This window comes from Periplaneta americana, chromosome 15 (genome assembly GCF_040183065.1).
Source record: "Periplaneta americana isolate PAMFEO1 chromosome 15, P.americana_PAMFEO1_priV1, whole genome shotgun sequence".
NCBI classification, from domain to species: domain Eukaryota; kingdom Metazoa; phylum Arthropoda; class Insecta; order Blattodea; family Blattidae; genus Periplaneta; species Periplaneta americana.
In genome coordinates, this window is record NC_091131.1 from 16048066 (window position 1) to 16071937 (window position 23872).

The window sequence follows — 23872 nt, forward strand, 5'->3', positions numbered from 1 at the left end:
TAATTGGTAGTGAAATGTTGCTAATATTGGAAGTGTCGATTAAGTTAGCGTGCTATCAGAGAAATTAAAATGATAGGAAGTGAGGAAGTATTTCAATGTAAGTGTACAAATGAAGGTTGAGTTGACTAACAAAAATAGTGCCTAACGGAGAATTTATCGGGATGAAAGTGAACAAATAAACATGTGATTCAGTGACTAATGGAGAAATAGGGGATAAAAGTGATGACAGAAGTGAGGAGAGGTAGAAGTGATCGTAAATTAGAGATGAAAGTGAATCATTATGTTTAAGTAGTGTTAGTAAAAGTTAGTTTAAAATTAGGGACATTTTAGACGATAGGAAGTACTTCAATATAAGTAAACAATAAAAGTGGTGAGGTGTTCATTAGAAAGAAGAGAAAATTTTAAGGTGAGAGGTTAGAAAGCAAATTGAGAGTATGTATTACAGTAATAGAGGTAACAAAGGTAAAATAAGATGACTGCACACGTCGATGAAAGTTTGTAGTGTTATTGTAATTAGAAGGTGATGGGGAGCACGAATACAGAGATGTGGTGGCGATCCATTACTAAATAAGAGCTGTAGAAATAAATATATTAAATACTAGCTGTACCCGTGCGCTCCGCTGCACCCGTTAGAAATAAATATAAAGTAATTACATAATTAAAATAGGACATTTGATCCAGGGAACATTCGTGTTTGATAAAAGGATAAATCGTTTAATATGTTACTTAATTTAAATTGCATCCAAATAATTAAAATGCGATCATTTTGGTCCAGAGACACTCATTTAGTACAATGACAATTCCTTTAACATGTTTCTTAATTTTTATTACATGCATCCATAGTTTAATGAAGATTGACATCATTTAGATTTAATGTGTATACTTTATTTTACTTGTTATAGGTTTCCATTGAATTATGTTAATAACTTAATTTTAACCCTTTTTTCTACGTATTCAGTAAATGGTGCTTGGCCCACTATTGTTGTGAACCCTTCAAATAACTTAAATTATATTATATAATATTACATATTATATTATATTATATTATATTATATTATATTATATTATAGTATATTATATTATATTATATTATATTATATTATATCAGAAGTTACTGTAATAACATTATAGCATTATGTCCATCTAGAGAAACTACACTTTTCAATGGTGAAATAATAATTAATTATACAAATCGGTTAATTTAGCTTCCGATATTACTTCATACAAACACAGAAACATTCTCTGTAGGCTATCTTTAATAGTGTTCGATTGTTGCTGTCCAAGGCCCCTTATAGACGAAGTCATTTGTTTTTTAATTCATTACACGGCCTTAGATGGCAGTTATTTTAATTTTAAAATTCATTTATCTCATTAAATATCAGTCCTATCAAACTTTTTCAAGGAATAAAATAAATTATTGTTTAAAGAAACTTTTGTTATGTAACATTTTTCATAATAATTAATAATAAGCGAGATATTTCGATTTATTTAATTCAGGCCCCCTTATAACCCCCCTTTTAAATAATGTATTTTGAATGCCATATAGCCTAAAATCTAAGTTGCAACGAACTTAATTTATATTCCAATTTTCATCGAAATCCGTTCAGCCATTATCGCGTGAAAAGGTAGCAAACATACATACAGACAGACAGACAGACAGACATAGAAACAAACATTTCAAAAAAGCCATTTTCGGTTTCGGGGTGGTTAATTATATATGATAGGACCAATTATTTTTGGAATATCGAAAATTATCAGAAAAGTTTCGGCTACAGATTTATTATTAGTATAGATTAAAATATAGTGAACTAGGTGGTAATGAACCTAAATCGTTGGTCTCGATCCGCATATATGAAAAAAATACATTAATATTTCCGTTTATACTGAATCCTCACTTCGGCTTTAGTGAACCTAAAAATCAGAACTTCCAAGAAAATATAATTTTAAAACGACCGAAATAATCATTTACGAAAACTCTGTGTCATAGAAACTTGCAAGAATATGTTTAGAACAAAATTTCAAACCTGCTACTCCTTAAGTGCATTGAAAGACAAAACAGGATTTATTCTGCTTCCTGGAAGCTTGAAACATGTTAAAGAGAATAGAAAAATTATCTGAGATGTAACAAATATAAGAACTAACAAAATAATACGATTAATATTATTATTGTAAAATTAAATATTCCATTAGTTCTGGCTCCTTTAAAAGAGATTATTAGAGGAATAGGAAGAGTAGAGACTAGAGACTAGAGTTATGACCAAAGGTTAAGTACAAGAAGGATTACAGTAAAATGGTTCTGAACCCTCTTTCGCATCTTTGTAAAAGTGAACCCGAGGAAATTCCAAGGTCCAGTACACAGTAAGTATACCATTATTATTAGTGGGAGGAAGTGCTTTAATCTGTCATTGCCTACTGCCTACATGGTCAGATGAGATTCAACTTTTGGACTGTGAACATCAGGATGTCGAAAAGTAAAGTGTTTACGTTGATAGATGAAGTGAACATTATTACTGATATTGAACGTGGTATATCCCAAGCGGACATTAACACTGTATGGACGTCTACGTGATATTATACCCATACAATTGTTTAAAATAACTTAAATAAAAGGACCTCGTTAAGTAATTAACTGTCACGTGATTTCCTCCCTTTCTACGACGATGCGACGTAACCACTTGGACGGACAATAGATAGCATGTCTGAGTAATTTTATCTTTTCGGATCGGGCAGAAGTGAAGATTGAATTTACAGTACGTAAGGTCTCTTTTATATAGTAGAGATGGGTAAAAAATAACACAACAGTTATTTTGGAACTGTTCCGGTCTCGGAACTGTTGCAAAAATGAACAGTAGGTCGGAACCTCCTGTTCCGAAATAACAGTGTTCTGACTCCGAGCTGCTCACTTGCCCAGCTGTTGCGGGCTCGCAGTACCGCGTTGCCCAAGGTATGCTCCGACTCCGAGATAACAGTCGGAACGTCGGAGCTTGTTCCGATGAACCAACGACAGCTGCAGTTACACTGTTCTCGTTGTTCTTTATGTTGTACTTGGAACTTCGTTGGATGAAGTTGGTACTTGAAACTCGCACGTGGTTGGAGGGGGGCGCATGGAAATTGAAATCCTTGCGGTGGCGCGAACTTTAATATCAACATTTGTAAGACTGGCCAATCATCTGTAATGTTATAGTAAGTATTTAATAATCTGTAATATTCATTCCCGCTTTATGGTTTATTTCACCATTAGTTGACTAATTCTGTTTTATAAACATTCTACAAAGTCATAAAGTACGCATACTATTATTAATTCATTGATCAGCTGATTCTATACAAAGGTTAAAGTCGTAAATGGTAATGAGTGGTTTAGTTACAATGTCTGTATGTCGTTTGTTGAGGTTAAGTCTGACAAGCACAAGTTTTTGTGCTATCTTCTCTGTTATCAAAGAACGACAAAAATGTTGTAGCATTATTTGTTGGAAACTACCCATATAAGTACTGATTTGGAGAGCGAGGTTTAATGCGAAGTTTAAATTACACTTTGGTAAAGATGCGATTCCAACATTTTACTAACCCACTGCGGGGTTTCCAGGTTTCAGTACTGCCAATATATATCTTTTTTATTTATGAAATTGTAATATTTATTATTATTATTATTATTATTATTATTATTATTATTATTATTATTATTATTATTATTATTATTATTATTATTATAACTGTGCATTAAGAAAAGTAAAAATAAAAATTAATGATTTGTTTTTTTTTATTATGTAATAGAGAGAACAGAAATTACATACCATATGTTTTAAATGTTATGTTATTTTTTTTTTAGTTGGCTACCATGTCTTTATAACTTTATGTACGAAAACAAAGTGTTGTATTCTGTCCTTGTAGTCAACAGCTGTTTAATTACTAACATTAAGCTTTTGAGTTCTGTCCGCATGCACAGCTATTTTCCAAAATCGATTCGAATGTGCATTGCAGTGCCATCTATAGATAAGAATGTGTACTATGTCATGCCTATGAGTGCTCCAGTGTGAGCTGCATGGTGAAGAGGGAGGGTACTGTACCGTTCGTTTGAACGACTCAACGACTCCGACTCATCACCACTGATGACTGTTATTTCGGAACTTTATTTGGAACATAGTATTTTTTCGGAACCGGAACCGTCGGAACTGTTCCGGGAAAAGAACAACTTCGCCCATCACTATAGAGTAGGTACAGAATTATTTCAACATGAGTTACTGGTACGAAGTACGAACCTGGTAATTGGAATTACGTACAATAGTCTATAGTGCGATAATATGCACATTAGAACTGAAGCCTGTATCAAAATGAACGGCCACCATTTTCAAAAATGTGTATAAATATCCATATTATGACCTTTTTCAATTTAACTTCATTCTCTATATTGTACGCTAATGTGCTGTAGACAGTATAATATACACTGCATAACGAATACGTCCGCATGGAAAGCTGAGTTCGTGAGTAAAAACACTCATTGTTAATACTGTACTGCATTTTGATTAAACAAAAACCTAATGAAAATTATCAAACTCAAAATCGCGATATTTTCTACTTTACGTAAATGGATGAACTACTTTTCTTCCCTCCTATACCTAGTAAAATGATTTGTTTGTATATTACGCCAGTATCATCGAACTCCAGTCGTGGAAGGAGGTAGCAACGGTGTTTCCGGTTCACAATCGTTGATCCAAAGGTATAGCCAGGTTAATATTAAAAATGTTAGTAAAATAAAATGATGTCCCTGTACATACAGTGAATTACTTTATAACGCATGTAATGGTGTGAATCTGGAAGTTTATAGATTTGTGAATATATTACTGTAGTTTTCTATGTAGTGGTAGACTTACCACTTGTGTTTTTAGGGACGCTCAGGAATGCCATCTTCGATTTTGTTGTACCGTAGTCTGTTGACACAAATTCCATGACGCACTTCCACTCGCCATGGTCCTCGTCTTGCAGCTTTGGCCGGATCGTGAGCCCACATTCGGCATTGCTCCCGTAGCCATCGGGTGTCCCCAGCCCTTTGCCGTAGTAAAGGTACCGCTCGTTTCCCAGACCTTCGTGAGGCACGATGACGGTTCCGTCCGGGCGCACGAAGAAGCAGGAGCGGGCATATCCAGAACTCATGCTGCAAAGCAGGTCCACGCCCTCGGGGTATATCTCAGACACCTCTACACTGGTCCATACTCCGGAATTCTCCATAGCTGAGTGATAGTAATACATCAATAATAATAATGATAATAATAATAATAATAATAATAATAATAATAATAATAATGTATGCAAAAATATTAACTCGACGCCTAAATATTATTAGTGAAACAAAATTAAATGAAGTACAATGCGGGTTTAGAAAAGGAAGATCATGTTCTGACTGTGTTTTTGTGATCAGCAGATAATTCAGAAAAGGAGGGAATTTAATCTCCCAACATATATATTGTTTATAGACTATGAAAAAGCCTTTGATAAGGTCTTAAGGAACAAATTATGGAAAATATTGTATGAAGAAGGATATCCCAAACATTAGGTAAATATCATAAAAAGCTTATATGAGACAATAATATCGATAAGAGTAGGTAATCAGATAAGCAATTCAGCAATAGTAAACCAAGGCGTGAAGCAAGGTTGTCCGCTATCTCCAACATTATTTAATATATACCTCAATAAAGCTATAGAAGAATGGCAGAATAAAATAGCATTTGGTATAAATTTAGGAACAACTGTATTAAATACAATGCTTTTTGCCGATGATCAAATATTGATCGCAGAATCTGAGGATGATCTACAAATGGCAACTTACCAGCTCCAGCCAATAACAGAATGATATAACCTAAAAATTTCTAATAACAAAACTAAAACAATGGCTTTCAGAGGACTTAACCATAGGCGATGTAAAATAGTTATTAATCAAGGAACTATACAACAGATTATCTTCTTTTAACTACTTAGGCTGCAATATATCTTATTTGGGTGAACAAGATATTAACAGTAAGCTGAGCAAATTCCAACAGATGTGTGGAACAATAAGAAGAACGTTAAGAAATAAAACACAGCGCTCAACACGATTAAAATTTTACAAAACCCTAGCAGTTCCATTATTAACTTACGGCTCAGAAAACTGGTCATTAAACAGCGCATCAAAAAGAAAAATCCAAGTAAGTGAAATGAAGTTCCTACGAGGTGTTGCAGGTTATACTTTATTGGATCATTAAAGAAACGAAAATATCCGACGATTATTAAATATTTTTAATTTAGAAGAAAAGATTAAAAATCAGAAACAAAATTGGTACAAACATATTACAAGAATGACTAATGACAGATTACTAAAACAAATTATGGATTATGCACCAACAGGATATAGAAATGTCGGAAGACCGAAAATAAGATGGACAGATGATTTAAGACTTGAAGACGGAACAGGCCAATAGGCCTAATCCCTGTAGCTGAATAATAATAATAATAATAATAATAATAATAATAATAATAATTAACAGCCTGATGTTAATGACATAATAGTACATTATGCAACGAGCCTATAATGATAGTAATTAGGACGCAAGCATGTTTGTTTATGAAACGAGCGCAAGCGAGTTTCATAATTTTCATACGAGCGTCTTAATTACCATTATAGGCAAGTTTCATACGACTTTTTATGCTCGACCATATTTCTAACTTGAAATTATTCAGAAGTACCGGTATTAATTTTATTTGTATCTGACAGAAGATCGGAAGTGACCTTGTTCATAGCTCGTGAATTGTGAGATGTGCGCAGACGCGAAAGTATTGATTTTTTCCGAGGAACAATAATGTCATTGGCCTTGATGTAATGTAACATGAACTAATTATGATATAACCTGGAAATTGATTTAAAATTGAAAAACGAGATGACAAATTGAATTTATTTGCATATTATTTACAATTAACGCTAATTATTATAGTAACAGGACATAACCTTCTGCGACAGTATTGGATTTCCAGCCTCCGTGACGTTTCCCTCGTTGTCTTTCGATTGCATATCCGAGAATAATCGAAAACCTGAACTTTAATGAATAGGTGTACTTTAGTGACATGCATTAAAGGACTGCTACCAGGTGTATAATTACTACATTTCGGCATGGTCGAGCATGAAATGTCTTAACGTGACCAATAAAATGCGCTTGAATTTACACGAAAATGTCCTAAAATTTTAAAAAGGAATTACCTTACGAGCATTAAACAAAATAGATCCAGCCACTGCATTAAAAAAAAAAAATAAATAATACTACAATTACATATAGTAAGACAGTAAAAAATTTAGGGGTATATTTAGATTCAAATTTAAATTTTCAAAGTCAAGTGACCTACATATGTAAGAAAACTTTTTCCATAATTCATTCCCTCAAACACTTAACCAATGTTTTACCTCTCAGCCTTAAAAAGAACCTGATCCAAACTTTAGTGATGCCCCACTTCGATTATTGCGATTCTGTATTCACGAATCTAAATACTGATCTTGCCCATAGACTACAGCGTGTTCACAATATCTGCGTTCGTTTCGTTCGTAACATTAGAAAATTCGATCATGTAACACCGTCACTAGAATTGTTGTCTTGGAGTCCGCTTAAAGAAAGAAGATTCTTCAACTCTCTCTTATTACTATTTAAAATCATCCACACCTCCACACCCTCTTACCTAGCATCTCGTTTTGTTTACCTTTCACTACCTCGAACCCGGAACATGTACCTTCTCTCTATTCCTCTGCACAGAACATCCTTCTACTCATCATCTTTCAGCATATCTATTCCACGCCTCTGGAATTCTCTCCCTGACCACGTCAGAGACTGTCGGACAATATCAAAAGTCAAATTTAAATTAAAAATCACATTTTAGTTCGTGGAATTGCTTGTTGAACACATGTCAGGTTGAGCAACTTCACCTTAACCCATGACATATAGTAAATATTGTAACTATGCCTTTGTAAAATTGAAAATTAATATGTAATGTATTTATTATTATTATTATTATTATTATTATTATTATTATTATTATTACTACTACTACTACTACTAATACTACTACTACTATTATTATTATTATTATTATTATTATTATAATTATTATTATTGTCAGTTATCAATATCATCATTGCTATCTCTGTTTTCTTTCTTTTTGTTGCATTAGCGCGATGGGAGCTCTATAATGTACTTTTGACTCTGTTGACCTTCTTTAACTGAATTTGTATCATTTTCATCAGTGTTTGTATTTCTTTTTTGTATTTATATGTGCTATCTGGTAGGATGGAAGAGAAGGCCTTATGGCCTTAATCCTGTCAGATTAAATAAATTATTATTATTATTATTATTATTATTATTATTATTATTATTACCTTAAATTTTAATACATTAAAGCAGGGGACCGTTTATGGCAGCGCTGTCAGACAGAGACTAGACGGAGCGGAGCGCTCCACTAGACTCGTTGTGTGCTCAGGTGTTTCCACAGACATAAGCAAGTTCACGCTCCGACTCTAGCTCCACAACCGGTTTTGGAGCTTACAACTCTGACACTACTGGTTTATGGGTATATAATAAACAGAAAAAATCTGAGAGTTTTTAAAATAAATAAGAATTACTCTCTTGCTTCTATTTTTCTTGTATTAAAAGTTAGTTCTCAATTAATACAAATTCACGGACGATCATGGTTGTATACTGCAACACAGCATGAGGTATGATTTGTGAACTGAAGTAATACTTTCTTCATAGCAAGGAATATAACAAAAATTGCTATAACAGTTTTTAACATATTGAACACTTCCTACCTTTGTAAGTTGCCTACAAAGACACGTATAAAATAACAAGAAATACAATTTCCTTACGTGCGTGCAAGTATTCTGATAAATTTCGATAAAAATGGAAAGTAATAATACAAATCAATTCATCTTCAAAATATTACACTAAGATTACATATAAACTAATTCAAATATTCGACATTTGGAAAAAGTTATCGAAACAGTAGTATATAGTTTTCAGGTTCTGGAAGTTTCTTAGTCTGAGATGGCCATATCTCGCCTATAGTATTGTTGCTAGTTATTTCCTGCACGGACACAGAAACTTACCTACCTACAGGAGTTAACCCTTTCTTACCTATAGATACCATATGGCAATAATTAACTTTATAGCATTTATATACTTGTGTGTTAGATATGACGGTAAACTTTGCTGGATAACTTCTATTTCAATACATTTTTATCAATATAGTTTTGTTTCAAATGTTGCTACTCCCGTAACTCGGTCACTGAATTGGTCCTAATACAGCTCTTTGTTTCAACATGGATTGCTTGTAAATTTAATTTGGGTTAACACTTTTGTGCGAGATCGTGCGTATTTGCTTGGTTTCCACACAAAACCAATCCGCGGAAAGTCTAAAATTCCACATTCAGTATTCCCAACCTAACACACATAACAATTTCCCTCTTCTTACCGCTTAAGTGACATATTGATTTTACTGCTTTAGGCTTTTAACATATTATTTTTAGAGACGTTCAATATAGTAATAATTATAAATTGGAAACTTACCACTGCAATTTCACCTAAATTGCACTGTTAATTATTGTTTTTAAATATTTCCAAAAATTAAGTAAACTCTACAACTCCACTAAAGTTACTGCATTCGTGATGCAAGTAACATTAAGGAAGCCGTGAAAAAATCAACAAGATTCCAGACTTGCCGATGTTATTACTGCAATATGTTATATAAATAATATTGTTAAAATATTAAAATGAAAAATAAATCATTACATAACCTTACCGTTTGCTTTAAGTTCGCATTTATAGACTGGGGGAAAAAAGACAGACGTATATCACGGCCTGCTGGAGTATAGTAAACACAGAAAAAATTTCAAGCAACAATGTTGAAGGTAGATATTTTTGTTTTGCAAATTTGCCGTCATTGAACAGAAATCAAGATGGAGATTTCATTGCAACTAATTATAAATTCGTCTTTCAGGTATGTAATAAACGATCTTCGCACAAAATAATGTACGATACACGAGCGGTATGTTTTCTTTCAATTCTCGGAATTTAAAAAAGCTCAACTACGTTTCGCTTTTTCAAACTTTTCCTGGAACATGAAAACTTCAACATACCGCTCTTGTAACGCATATTACTATTACAATGACGTTGCTCTGGAAGCAGGCTTAAATGGACGTGCATTTCCTATCTCAAACGGGTCCAAATGCCCGGCCCTACCACACCTCGAATTTTTTTACAATATTTTGAACACACTGTATAGGGACATCGGATTTTTTATCGTGCTTGAAACTGACTAGAGTAGGCAGTGTAAAATGAACGAATGCAAAGATTACCTGAAATATCACAGTTAGTGGACACTCACGTTATACACTTCAAACGACTATGTGTCTTGCAATCAACATTTTCCTATTATCAAAATAATGATTCACGTGGCAGAATTTCCGTATCTTCTGAATTTATGCGATCTTCCTCTATAGTGCGGAAATGTTGCTGTTTATATTGCACTGTATGTTTAGTTAGTACATTAAGGCCCAATTGTATAAAACTCCCTGACTAAAGATCAACTTTGATCGAAGGTCGAAAAGTGAGGCGAATTCAAACACTTCTTCTATTGTATAAAACTTTTCTGCGATCAAATTACCTTGGTTCAAATGCAATCTAAGTTCACGTGAAAAGGATTTGGCAACATCGCGTAAACAGGTGAAATATGTGATGCGCGGACCATGTTGTACAGGTTTGTTCAGTGTTGCCCATCCAGCGACTTTAACTCTTTTTCAACAACAATTTCTTTTAACTTTTATATTGCTTAAATAGGGATTTAGCGACCTTTTTAGCACCCCGTAGTGACGAAATTTAATCTTTCTTTGTTGATAATGAGAAATCTAGCGACGTTTCAACTACATTTTGGCGACTTTCCGTACACTCTGTTGGAGACACTGGTTTGTTTTGTGCAATGTAAATAATGGCGGACAATAAGAAGAAGGTTGACTGTTCTCTAAATTGTTATCATGTTATGGTGTTCGATACTGCTAAACATAATAAAGCTTTATAAAACGACAATTTTCGTTTAGTAATAAAGTTAATTGAAAATTTACGAATGTACCTTTAATATCCATTAATAATTAATTGTTGTTATAAACATAATATAATTATAGGTTATGTTATTTGATACTGCTGAACACGATAGAGCCTTATAAAATATAAAATTGTTTGTGTATTAAGGCAAGAAATTGAAAAAAAAAAAATATATATATATATATATACCATACCTATTAATAATAATAATGATAATAATAATAATAATAATAATAATAATAATGGATATTTTATTTGCACAATCTGTCACTCGCATATTTCAAACAGAAAAGAAATAACTGAACTTGGATCATCTAACTTAATCGGAGAAATTTCTTCAGTCACAGTTGACTTTAGTTTGAGACAAATTAATCTTAGATTAGACTTTATACAACACAAAATTCCAAGTTCAACTAGAACAAGGATCAATTTAACCTCTGATCTAAGATTAAATGGTTTATACAATCGGGCCTAAGACATAGCTGAAGGTGAGACAATGTCTGTGAAAAGTGAACGTACCTCTTGATACAGTGATGTCAAATTCTACAACTTCGGATAGTATATCTCCCTTCTGCCAGTAGAGAACTCTCCAGATGCCGTCGTCGGCGACTGTAGCGCCATACCTTGTATAGTGGCATGACTTATCGGTTGCCTGTGACAGCACAGTAACGTTACTTGGGTCTTTCATTTCACAAAAAGAGATATTGTCTCTATCAGCAATCAGCGTCTCAGTCTTCCCGATATGCCAGAAAAATTTGCGTCTCGGCGGTTTTGGAGTAGCTGTAACATTGAATGTGAGAAATAGTCACATACAAATAACTGAATTATTTAATATCAGCACATGCAAGTATGAGTAAAATTCAATGCTGGATGTGCAGTAGCTATGTCCAGATAAATAACATTTCATCTATGATTAATCATACAGTATACAACTAGGCTAACTGAAACATGGACGAACACAAAATTAGTTTGCTTCATTTTCAAAACACTATCTGCATTGCAGTCAATTAAGGAGCCTTCATTTGTTTTATTTGCGATTAGAGCATATAAAGAAAGAGCTGGTAACTAGGGAGCTGCATTGCATTCAATTAAGGAGCCTTCATTTGTTTTATTTGCGATTAGAGCATATGAAGAAAGAGCTGGTAACTAGGGAGCTGCATTGCATTCAATTAAGGAGCCTTCATTTGTTTTATTTGCGATTACAGCATATAAAGAAAGAGCTGGTAACTAGGGAGCTGCATTGTGTTCAATTAAGGAGCCTTCATTTGTTTTATTTGCGATTAGAGCATATAAAGAAAGATCTGGTAAGTAGGGAGAAGCATTGCAGGCAATTAAGAAGCCTTCATTTGTTTTATTTGCGATTAGAGCATATAAAGAAAGAGCTGGTAAGTAGGGAGCTGCATTGCAGACAATTAAGGAGCCTTCATTTGTTTCATTTGCGATTAGAGCATATAAGAAAGAATTGGTGACTAGGGAGCTGCATTGCATTCAATTAAGGAGCCTTCATTTGTTTTATTTGCGATTAGAGCATATAAAGAAAGAGCTGGTAAGTAGGGAGCTGCATTGCAGTCAATTAAGGAGCCTTCATTTGTTTTATTTGCGATTAGAGCATATAAAGAAAGAGCTGGTAACTAGGGAGCTGCATTGCGTTCAATTAAGGAGCCTTCATTTGTTTTATTTGCGATTAGAGCATATAAAGAAAGAGCTGGTAACTAGGGAGCTGCATTGCGTTCAATTAAGGAGCCTTCATTTGTTTTATTTGCGATTAGAGCATATAAAGAAAGAGCTGGTAACTAGGGAGCTGCATTGCGTTCAATTAAGGAGCCTTCATTTGTTTTGTTTGCGATTAGAGCATATAAAGAAAGAGCTGGTAACTAGGGAGCTGCATTGCGTTCAATTAAGGAGCCTTCATTTGTTTTATTTGCGATTACAGCATATAAAGAAAGAGCTGGTAACTAAGGAGCTGCATTGCGTTCAATTAAGGAGCCTTCATTTGTTTTATTTGCGATTAGAGCATATAAAGAAAGAGCTGGTAAGTAGGGACCTGCATTGCAAGCAATTAAGGAGCCTTCATTTGTTTTATTTGCGATTAGAGCATATGAAGAAAGAGCTGGTAAGTAGGAACCTGCATTGCAGGCAATTAAGGAGCCTTCATTTGTTTTATTTGCGATTAGAGCATATAAAGAAAGAGCTGGTAAGTAGGGACCTGCATTGCAAGCAATTAAGGAGCCTTCATTTGTTTTATTTGCGATTAGAGCATATAAAGAAAGAGCTGGTAAGTAGGGACCTGCATTGCAAGCAATTAAGGAGCCTTCATTTGTTTTATTTGTGATTAGAGCATATGAAGAAAGAGCTGGTAAGTAGGGAGCTGCATTGCAGACAATTAAGGAGCCTTCATTTGTTTTATTTGCGATTAGAGCATATGAAGAAAGAGCTGGTAAGTAGGGACTTGCATTGCAGACAATTAAGGAGCCTTCATTTGTTTTATTTGCAATTAGAGCATATAAAGAAAGAGCTGGTAAGTAGGGAGCTGCATTGCAGGCAGTTACGGAGCTTCGTACACTTCAGTTACGATTAAGAAGGAAAGGTAACTAGAAATTTGCTAAAACTGTTACATGATTTGTTTGCTCCACAGAAGTTGGAAATATTGAACTGTTCATTAGGTACTTGGTTATAGCTACTTACGGAGACCATTGATGACTAGGTCAGCATACATTGAGTAGGTTTCGTTGAAATACAGCAGTCGTAAATTCGTATCGTTAAGAGGATTGTATACGACCTCAGCCCCACAGTGACCTGGTTCTGAAATACAAAACACACATCTAGGTAGACAGTCCAAAGTGTTTAGAGAAAGAAAGATGTTCATTTATATTAATTACATCAGAAATAGATATTGAAAGATTAAAAGTTTGTAAGTTGATCTGAACTACAGTCATATTGTTTAAATATAGTAATACTTCATAGCTATATTATACCTTGACCAAAACTACTTCCGACTTGACAGCTTATACAGAAGGGGGAGCAGTGTTGTCATGTTGCCCATCTTTCTTGTAAGCGAGCGCGCTGCCGATAGAGTGCAGTAATGAACGGCTGACATGAACACATACATTTCTAACCGCATTAAAATTTGTGTACATTATTATTTTTATTAGCCTATAATATAATAATAATAATAATAATAATAATAATAATAATAATAATAATAATAATAATAATAATAGTAATTAGTAGTAGTAGTACCGGTATTTTTCAATGTAAATAGCGTTAGAAAAGCGTCGAAAGGACTGCAAACTGTAAAAATAGTTTTAATTTAATACGAAGCCTCTACTTTTATGAGTGTCGGTATTCTTCAATGTAATATTGTTAGAAAGGCGTTGAAAAAATTGTAAACTGTAAAAATATTTATAATTAAAAATCTGCACGTCTTTTTCTTTTCAAATATTGGTAACAGTGCTCTTATTAATTTTAACACAAGCAACAGTTCTCATTACGACTTGCGCCAAAGGTAAAAGAGGCCCGCCGTTATCTTTTATCCTGTCAAAATACTCTCTTACGTAACACACCATCTCTCGCGCTTGACTCTTTAACGGGGCACCTTGTCCAATATTCTTTATTCTCCGCCTGTCTTTCCTTCCTTCCGACAGTGCACAAGACATCTATTTAAAAACTCTAGTAGAAACTAGAAAACACACACTCCACCAATGACAACGAAGATAATAGTGTAATATAATTTAAACACAATAATTATCGATACACTAAAACAATAATACAACTAAATAATATTTTTAATTCACACAAATCACGCGTTAACCAGCCAACTCAGTCATTCCGGCCATTGTATTCACCACTAGGCCCTGGTATTCACGTGCAACTTGTAAACATAGACAAGGCAACACCGTCCCGCTACCATGGTTACGCGTCTCTTGTGATTGGTTGATTTGAATGGTTGCCATGGTAACATGCTAAAGGCACCATTTGTCAGGTCGGAAGTTGCTTTGGACAGATCATAATTTTTATACCTGTCTAGCTAATGTACGAGGGTCATTAAAAAGTGAGGTAACAAGAGCTCTCACATGTGACAGCAGTTGTAAAAGTACACCTACTAATAATTTCACCTTACTTTTTGAAGCATTCTTGTACTTCAGAATAAATATCTCCGTGCACCAATAATACCTTCCTTAGTAGCTGTATCCCTTGGCTAGGAAACTCTGCACTCCTCTGATTACGGATGGAGTCATTGCAGGTCATTTGCAGGACAGTTTATCACGAAGTACAGTCCAACATAAATCAAGAGCTAGAATTTCTTATTATGTAACTTACCATCTTTCCCCCAATATGAGACGTAGGAGAGCAGGTCGGATGAGCTATTGCTCATTTTGGGGTATAGATATGCTTCATCTGGTGTCGTTTCCGATATTGTTTGAATGATGCACCCCATAATATTGATGATGGGGTCCCTGAATTTGAAGAATGCACTCTGGTCAGGCAGTACATCCACCGCTGACGTGGGGATGAAATTAAATGCACTTGCTACAAAGGAAACGAATGTTTAGCATATTAATTATTGATGTTATATGATAGATCTATAATTGAAGAGTGTGATACAAAAACTCGCTCAGTCCCAAAGACGTTGTATCTTAGTCCATTTGCACTGCTTGGCTGAGAATGGGTCAACGAGAAGAGCAGGCATTATAGCCATCGATCGCCGTAATCAAAGAAGCCTCATTCTTGACCCCACTGTCCGTTTTGAGCCAATAACGTTAACGATGAAAAAAATCTATTTACAACCCATGTATTCGTCACTTCAGTGAGAGATACAAAATGAATATTAATACATGGGAAGTGAAGGACTTCTTTTTGGCGCTAGGGGAACTGCATTTAAGTTAACCAAAATCATTCTCCTTTCTCTTAAATTTTCTAATGAGGACATTAACAAAATTTGTCTCATGTTATTGAGAGATTAATTATCCATTTTACACAATCACTTGTATAATAGTATGTAATTTGTTTTCTTTTTATTTAATTTCATTACTCTTCAATGTATTTTCTTCTCATGTTTCTCTGAAATCAAATTATACTTTATTTTTAAATTTATCATTGTTCCGTATTCTCTCCGCAATCATATTGTATTTTTAATTTAACCTCTGCTTTGTATTCTGGATCCTAGTGATCAGCCGTAGATTTCGGCCAGATGTCCCAAATTGTGGAATTTGTGTATAAACAGGATGGCCCACATAAAGTGTTACAAGTTAATATCTCTTAAATGAATAGATAAAACCGAATGCTTTGTCTTTTAAATTTTATTGGAGAAAGGGGTCTTCCAAACTGTGATATGAGCAATATTTCCTCAGGCCTCCTTTAGGGGCGCCGGGTTCATTTTCAGAATTTTAAATGAAACCATGGATCTTTTTTAAATATTTTTGTTCTCCTCAATAAACTAAGCAACTTTTATTGAAACACTTTTTTTAATTGAATTATGCAGTAGTAGAAAAGATTACAAAATAAATAAGGAAATCAATAAATACCAAGGTATTTACTTTACATTATGTCATTAAGTGCTAAAAGTAGCCTCCTCTAATATCTAAGCACTTGGTGATTCTTGTGGAAAGGTTTTCTCTAACATTTAAGAAAATACAGGGCTAACAGTGCGACAAGCTTCACTAATTCAACGTTTCACATCCTCTATTGTTGAAGGTGATGTAAACATGACTTTTTGTTTTATGTTCGCCCCCCCCCCAAATAATCCAGTGGTGTTACATCGGGTGAGCGAGGTGGCCATGCAACAAGTCCAGCACGTCCAATCCACCTGTCATCAAATTTCTTTTCTCATTTAACATTTAACACTTACTCCTGCATTCACTTTCACATCATAAAGTGCCATATTTCTGGATCTATAAATGCCACACTAAACAATCAACATGGCCAGCGACATATTTTGAGATTTGAGAAGGCTTTGAAATCATAATACCGAAATAAATCAAACTGAAATTTTTTTAGAAAAGATCTACTATGCGTTTAGATGTTAAGGTTATTTTGAGCAATTAATACAAATTATGTAAAGTTATATCGTGGTTTATTATTATTTATCTGTATCGGATATTTCTCGTTTGAAACACCCGGTATTATTTCACAATTTCAGTACAGAAAAAATATTTTAAACAAAAGTTGCTTAATTTGTTTAGGACAATCAAAATATCTAAAAGTTATATCATCGTTCCATTTAAAATTCTGAAATTACTCCCCCGGAATCCCATTTTGGGGGACGCTCAAATGTTGTCCATGAAACTATCATGAAGGCTCCTTCCTCCGAAAACTGTGTAGGAAAAGTAGGGATTTAGTTATATTGATCCATTTAATAGATATTAGCTTGTAACATTTTATGTGGGCCACCCTGTGTGTATATATAATATATGTTTGAGACCTCTATCATTATATTTTAAGCTTGTTTTCTTCCAAAACAACGCCAATCCTTGTGTAAAAATTTGTCTTATTGTGCATGTCATTTGAAAACTCTCTCAGACTGTAGACCAGTGGATAAAAAAAAACTAACCCTGTCCTTTCATAAAAATGGACTGAATGCGTTTTGGGAATACACTCTTCAATAATTGTGATATGAAATTAAAATCTTTAATATCAGCATCATAGAAATATGTTTGCACGCTAAAATGCCCAATTTCGAAGTAATGAATATTAATTCGCTACGAATGGGTTTTTATCTGGTGGCAGCTACAGCTAGCAAAAAAGATAAATAAAACAAAAAGACGAATAAAAGAAGTGTAAAAATATGCTCTAAAAACCTAAGCATTATCAGAATACACTTTAAATACTTACACATACTAATCTAAATACTTAGCAAGTCTGAATAGAAAACTTTGCTGTCGTGATCCATATTTTAAGATAGGCCTACATTCCCGGCGTCATCGGGTGTGACTGAGGCCTGCAAAATTGAAATTTTCTCCTCCGTCGCTGAAAAAAACGTACGGGGGAGCTCTACGTATCTGATGACTGCAGGTAATAATATTTTACAGCTTTATCACGGTTCCGTACATTTTAAAATTGCGCTGAGAATCGAAAATTTAAAATTCGGATCAAATTTCTGCAAATTTAAGACACAAAGTTAAAATTCGTTCAATAATTTTTATCAGAAATCACTGCTCTCTTAAATTCACTGAGGATATTGGAAATTTAGTCAATAGTTTTCTTCAAATGCGCTACTTAAAGTTTCATTTAAAACATTTTACTTTTCTCGAAATATAAGTCAAAAGGAACAAAATTTTATTTATCTTTTCTGTTTAAAAAACCTGTATGACTAACTCCACTAAATCAATGACATGAGTGTTTACTCTGTGCAATTTATATGAAGCTGCATTTCTCTCATTTGTACCTCAAGAAAAAGAAGAAGTTTATATCAAATGACTCATATTTCACATGCTTTGGGAAAACTGATTCTTTTGAGAAGATTAGCTCCGTACGTAGATGAAATTATCGGGGATCATCAGTGCGGTTTTAGACGTAATAGATCGACTATTGATCAGATTGTTTGTATTCGACAGATAATGGAGAAGAAATGGGAGTATAAGGGTACAGTACATCAGTTATTCATAGATTTCAAAAAGGCATATGACTCGGTTAAGAAGGAAGTATTATATGATATTCTTAATGAATTTGGTATTACCAAGAAACTTGTTCGATTAATTAAAATGTGTCTCAGTGAAACATACAGCAGAGTCCATATAGGTCAGTTTCTATCTGATGATTTTCCAATTCACTGCGGGCTAAAACAAGGAGATGCACTATCACCTTTACTTTTTAACTTCGCTTTAGAATATGCCATTAGGAAAGTTCAGGATAACAGGCAGGGTTTGGAATTGAACGGGTTACATCAGCTTCTTGTCTATGCGGATGACGTGAATATGTTAGGAGAAAATCCAGAAACGATTAGAGAAAACACGGGAATTTTACTGGAAGCAAGTACAGCGATCGGTTTGGAAGTAAATCCCGAAAAGACTAAGTATATGATTATGTCTCGTGGCCAGAATATTGTACGAAATGGAAATATAAAAATTGGAGATTTATCCTTCGAAGGGTGGAAAAATTCAAATATCTTGGAGCAACAGTAACAAAAATAAATGACACTCAGGAGGAAATTAAACGCAGAATAAATATGGGAAATGCGTGTCATTATTCGGTTGAGAAGATTTTATCATCTAGTCTGCTGTCAAAAAATCTGAAAGTTAGAATTTATAAAACAGTTATATTACCGGTTGTTCTATATGGTTGTGAAACTTGGACTCTCACTTTGAGAGAGGAACATAGGTTAAGGGTGTTTGAGAATAAGGTGCTTAGGAAAATATTTGGGGCTAAGCGGGATGAAGTTACGGGAGAATGGAGAAAGTTACACAACGCAGAACTGCACGCATTGTATTCTTCACCTGACATAATTAGGAACATTAAATCCAGACGTTTGAGATGGGCAGGGCATGTATCACGTATGGGCGAATCCAGAAATGCATATAGAGTGTTAGTTGGGAGACCGGAGGGAAAAAGACCTTTGGGGAGGCCGAGACGTAGATGGGAGGATAATATTAAAATGGATTTGAGGGAGGTGGGATATGATGATAGAGACTGGATTAATCTTGCACAGGATAGGGACCGATGGCGGGCTTATGTGAGGGCGGCAATGAACCTTCGGGTTCCTTAAAAGCCATTTGTAAGTAAGTAAGTTATGGGAAAACTGAAATGTAACTCTTTTTTCATTAATCAAAAGTAATTTTTCAAAATTAAAATTAAAACCTTACCTTGTGCAGTGACGACACATAACTCGCTTTCCGTAGTGTTGTCTTCGTATGTGACTTCAAGTGTGTAAATCCCAAGACTGTTGAAATCGAAGCATTTTGTCATTAATATCTGGCAGTAGTCTTCTGTCCCTGTATAATTGAACTTAGGCCTATCAACCTCGTCGCCTGTTTGCTCAGAATTGGGCTGAAAGTCATATGTCGTTCCATTGGGTATCGTCAGAGAACACGTAGTTATGATTTCGCCCGTGCTCTCGGGGCCGTTGAAGATACACTCGTATGAATCATTCGGAATTACTGGGTTTATCAGATACGCTGAAACAATAAGTTCATAATTTTATACAGGGTACGTCAGAAAGAACGGATGGATTTCACATGGCAAGAAAATTGTAAAGATTCATCAAATCAAAAATTTATTGTTATCAACATATTCACCAATACATGCAGTTTATTTATGGAAAACAACATTATCCATATGATGTCCTTGGCTTTCAATACAGGCATCGAGGCGTTTTCTGATGTTCGCCATCACTTTCACAGTCATAGCTGGTGTAATTGCCACGATTTCTTCACGAATCGCTGTCTTCAGTTCGTCCAGTGTATGTGATCGATGTTTACAAACTTACGCCTTCAAATGGTCCCAAAGAAAGAAGTCGCAGGGCGCGAGATCATACCGTAGCCTCGGACAATCTCAGTGCAATAGAATTTCGTCCAGGTGATTTCTTCTTTAATGTTGAACCTATGATACGAAATGAAGCCACCCACCGCAAAATTGTATTCCGAGTTGGAATCCTAGCGTGACATCCGATGTCGAAATGAGTCCTGAGTGGCGATCACAGACTCTTCATTTTTCAAAAATGTCTCTACGATGAAAGCACGTTGTACACCAGACCAACACCATATTCTCAACTGAAACTGCATTCTATGGCTGACCCAACAGTCGTGGTCCCCCTCACTATATCTCTCTCCTCGTTGCGTATCGATAGTTTGAAATCCATCCGTTCTTTCTGACGCACCCTTTACTTCCTATACTACATGCTTGTACTATAAGTAATAACATGAGTCCCTACCAGGAAGTCAAAAGAAGGATAGCAGTGGTAAAGGAAGCTTTTAATAGAAAAAGGAGCATCTTCTGCGGACCTCTGAAAAAATAACTAAGGAAGAGACTAGTGATGTGCTTCAGTTTATTATTCATAGCAGTGAAATGGATATTACCTGATCTAAGGAGTAAGTTACCTTGACTAACAAACAAATCAAGTAAATTTAAGTGATTGTTTTTATTTTTTATGTTGAAAACTAAACAATAACTGAAATGCAAATCTAGTCTTTCAGGTAAAGCTCCCTGTAAAGCAGATTTGAATAATTTCAAGGGAAAAATTGTTCCGGAGCCGGATATCGATCCCGGGACTTCTGGTTGAGCGTACCAGTGCTCTGCCAACTGAGCTACCCGGGAACTCCACCCGACACCGTCCCAACTTTTCACTTTATATCCACACAACTCGCGTGGGCTGACGAAACGCCAGAGACCCACATCGAGTGCACACAATCTCTGTGTGACTTGGAATTCTGGTTTTCTGTTAACGTACACAGTGACGTATATATTATGCAAATCTAGTCTTTCAATTTCATGAAATTATTCAAATCTGCTTTACAGGGAGCATTACCTGATGGACTAGATTTGCATAATATATACGTCACTGTGTACGTTAACAGAAAACCACAATTTCAAGTCACACAGCGATTGTGTGCACTCGATGTGGGTTTCTGGCGTTTCGTCAGCCCACGCGAGTTGTGTGGATATAAAGGGAAAAGTTGGGACGGTGTCGGGTGGAGTTCCCGGGTAGCTCAGTTGGCAGTGATAAATATCTTTTAAAGGCTTTAAGTTAATTTTAAACTAATATCCTTCAAAGATATAAATAAAGATTAAACTTCTTTAAGCGTAACACAAAACAACTCATGTTATAATTTATAACATTTTCTTCCCGTTCCTGCAACAAGTTATATAACTTTGTTATATAACGTATTTTGTTATATAGTGTGGACCCAGCTTTAGACTCGCTGCTCGATTGTTTCTCCGAAAAGCTGGTACTCTGAGAGGCCGTCGTGAGAAGAGTGGTGGTTCATGAATTCGGTTTCTTATAATCCGGTCATTTACAACTCCGTGAGTGTACTGGAGGACAGGTAAAGCTTGCCAGGCAGTGATAGTCCGTGTGTAGAACCAGAAATCGATACTGCCGTGCTGTTGTTTTCCTTCCTCGGCCTTGATGATGTTCCTTAACATCACCTGCGACTTGATAACGTAGCCATAATCGGTGAATAACACACCTTGACGTGTTCAATATTCGAGCAACACGAGCTTGGCTTTGACCACCTTTTATCATTCCAACAGTTATGAGCATTTCAGAAGTTGTGAAATGCCGACCTTCGATGATTAAATAAAATGACTTCGTATGATTCCAGTAAGAAAACAAAAATATATCTTAAAAATGTTACATTTAAGAACCAAGCATAAAGACCTTCAACAGTATAATATCTATGAAAATATATAAAATAAACGATTAATTGTTCTAAATATTGTCATGGCAACGCTATTTTACTGAGGTCATAATCAGAAATGTAGCATAATAGTACATTATGCAACGAGCCTATAATGGTAGTAATTAAGACGCGAGTATGTTTATGAAACGAGCGCAAGCGAGTTTCATATTTTTCATACGAGCATCTTAATTACAATTATAGTCAAGTTTCATACGAATTTTTATGCTCGACCATATTTCTAACTTGAAATTATTCATAAGTATTCATGTTATTCTTATCTGACTGAGGAGCGGAACTGACCTTGTGCAATACCTCGTAAATTGTGAGATGTGCGCAGACGCGAAAGTATTGATTTTTTCCGAGAAACAAATGTCGACATTGACCTTGATATAATCTAGAGAGTAAAATAAACATTAATCTTGATATAACCTTGAAATTGAATTGGACATTGAAAAACGAGATGACAAATTGAATTTATTTGAATATTATTTACAATTAACGCTAATTATTATAGTAACAGAACTGACTTTATTTCAAATATAGGTGATTTATTGATTAATTGTTGTCTTCCGATTGCATATCCGAGAATAATCGAGACTTGCGCTTTCATATTGCTACAATGGTATTTTCTGATTGGTGGAACAACTGAACTATAATGAATAGGTGTACTTTAATGAGGTCCATTAAAGGGCTGCTACCAGGTGTATAATTACTACATTCGGCATGGTCGAGCATAAAATAATATATAAAAAATGTGGTACAAGTTGTAATTGTCCCTTAGAGTTTTTGAGCAATGTAGTTATTTAGATTGGGAAGTTTTGAAATGAAAGCCCCACATATTCCACAAAAATGTATTACACCTACCTGCGCCGTAGTGCAAGAACACTGCTGCTAGAATAATTGTTGCTGCGAAGAGCATCCGACTGAGAGAGGTCTCGTGTGTCATGATGAATTATTATCCACTGCAGCCGCTACAGTCTCTGAACGATTTTATGACGTGGATACATGCGAGCTGTCTCCATATATTGTATAAATTATCTTATCTTGCTATCTGAGTCCGCTGACGAACAGTCTGCGTCAATTGATTCCTTTTAATGTACGATTTTTAGCAGGCAAACAAAAAGACCCAGATTTCAGGAAGATCCTTGTGGGTAGTTAAGACGTTCCGGATGTGATGGTATTAGAGCTATGGTGTAACGCAGACGTCAATCGAAACCGAAGTATACAGAAACGTTAGGCCTACTTCTGCACAGCACGAGAGAGATCGACTGATAGTGGTGAAGTATGAGCACTTCATAGTATCTACCTCTGTGAAAGTCATTTAACTTCTTTCTTGAAAATTGAGGACCTTTTTTCCAAAACTTGCTAACTGCATAATCATCATCGTATAAAGCAAGCGACAGGGAAACCCAAAGGAAAACTATATGTGGTCTTCGT

General features: G+C 34.9%; 1 protein-coding gene across 1 annotated transcript in view; it reads right to left on the reverse strand.

Annotated features, from left to right (window-relative positions):
• Nucleotides 1-23425, reverse strand: part of LOC138714678 (uncharacterized) — a 41001-nt gene extending 17576 nt beyond the window's left edge. The window contains exons 1-6 of the mRNA XM_069846741.1: nt 23300-23425; nt 19901-20212; nt 15423-15632; nt 13788-13904; nt 11622-11882; nt 4869-5225 (exon numbers count right to left, since the gene is read on the reverse strand). Of these exons, the coding sequence (XP_069702842.1) occupies nt 4869-5225; nt 11622-11882; nt 13788-13904; nt 15423-15632; nt 19901-20212; nt 23300-23381 (1339 nt within the window). The 5' untranslated portion in view covers nt 23382-23425. The remainder of the gene's footprint in view (nt 1-4868; nt 5226-11621; nt 11883-13787; nt 13905-15422; nt 15633-19900; nt 20213-23299) is intronic.
• Between the last annotated feature and the right edge of the window lie 447 nt (nt 23426-23872).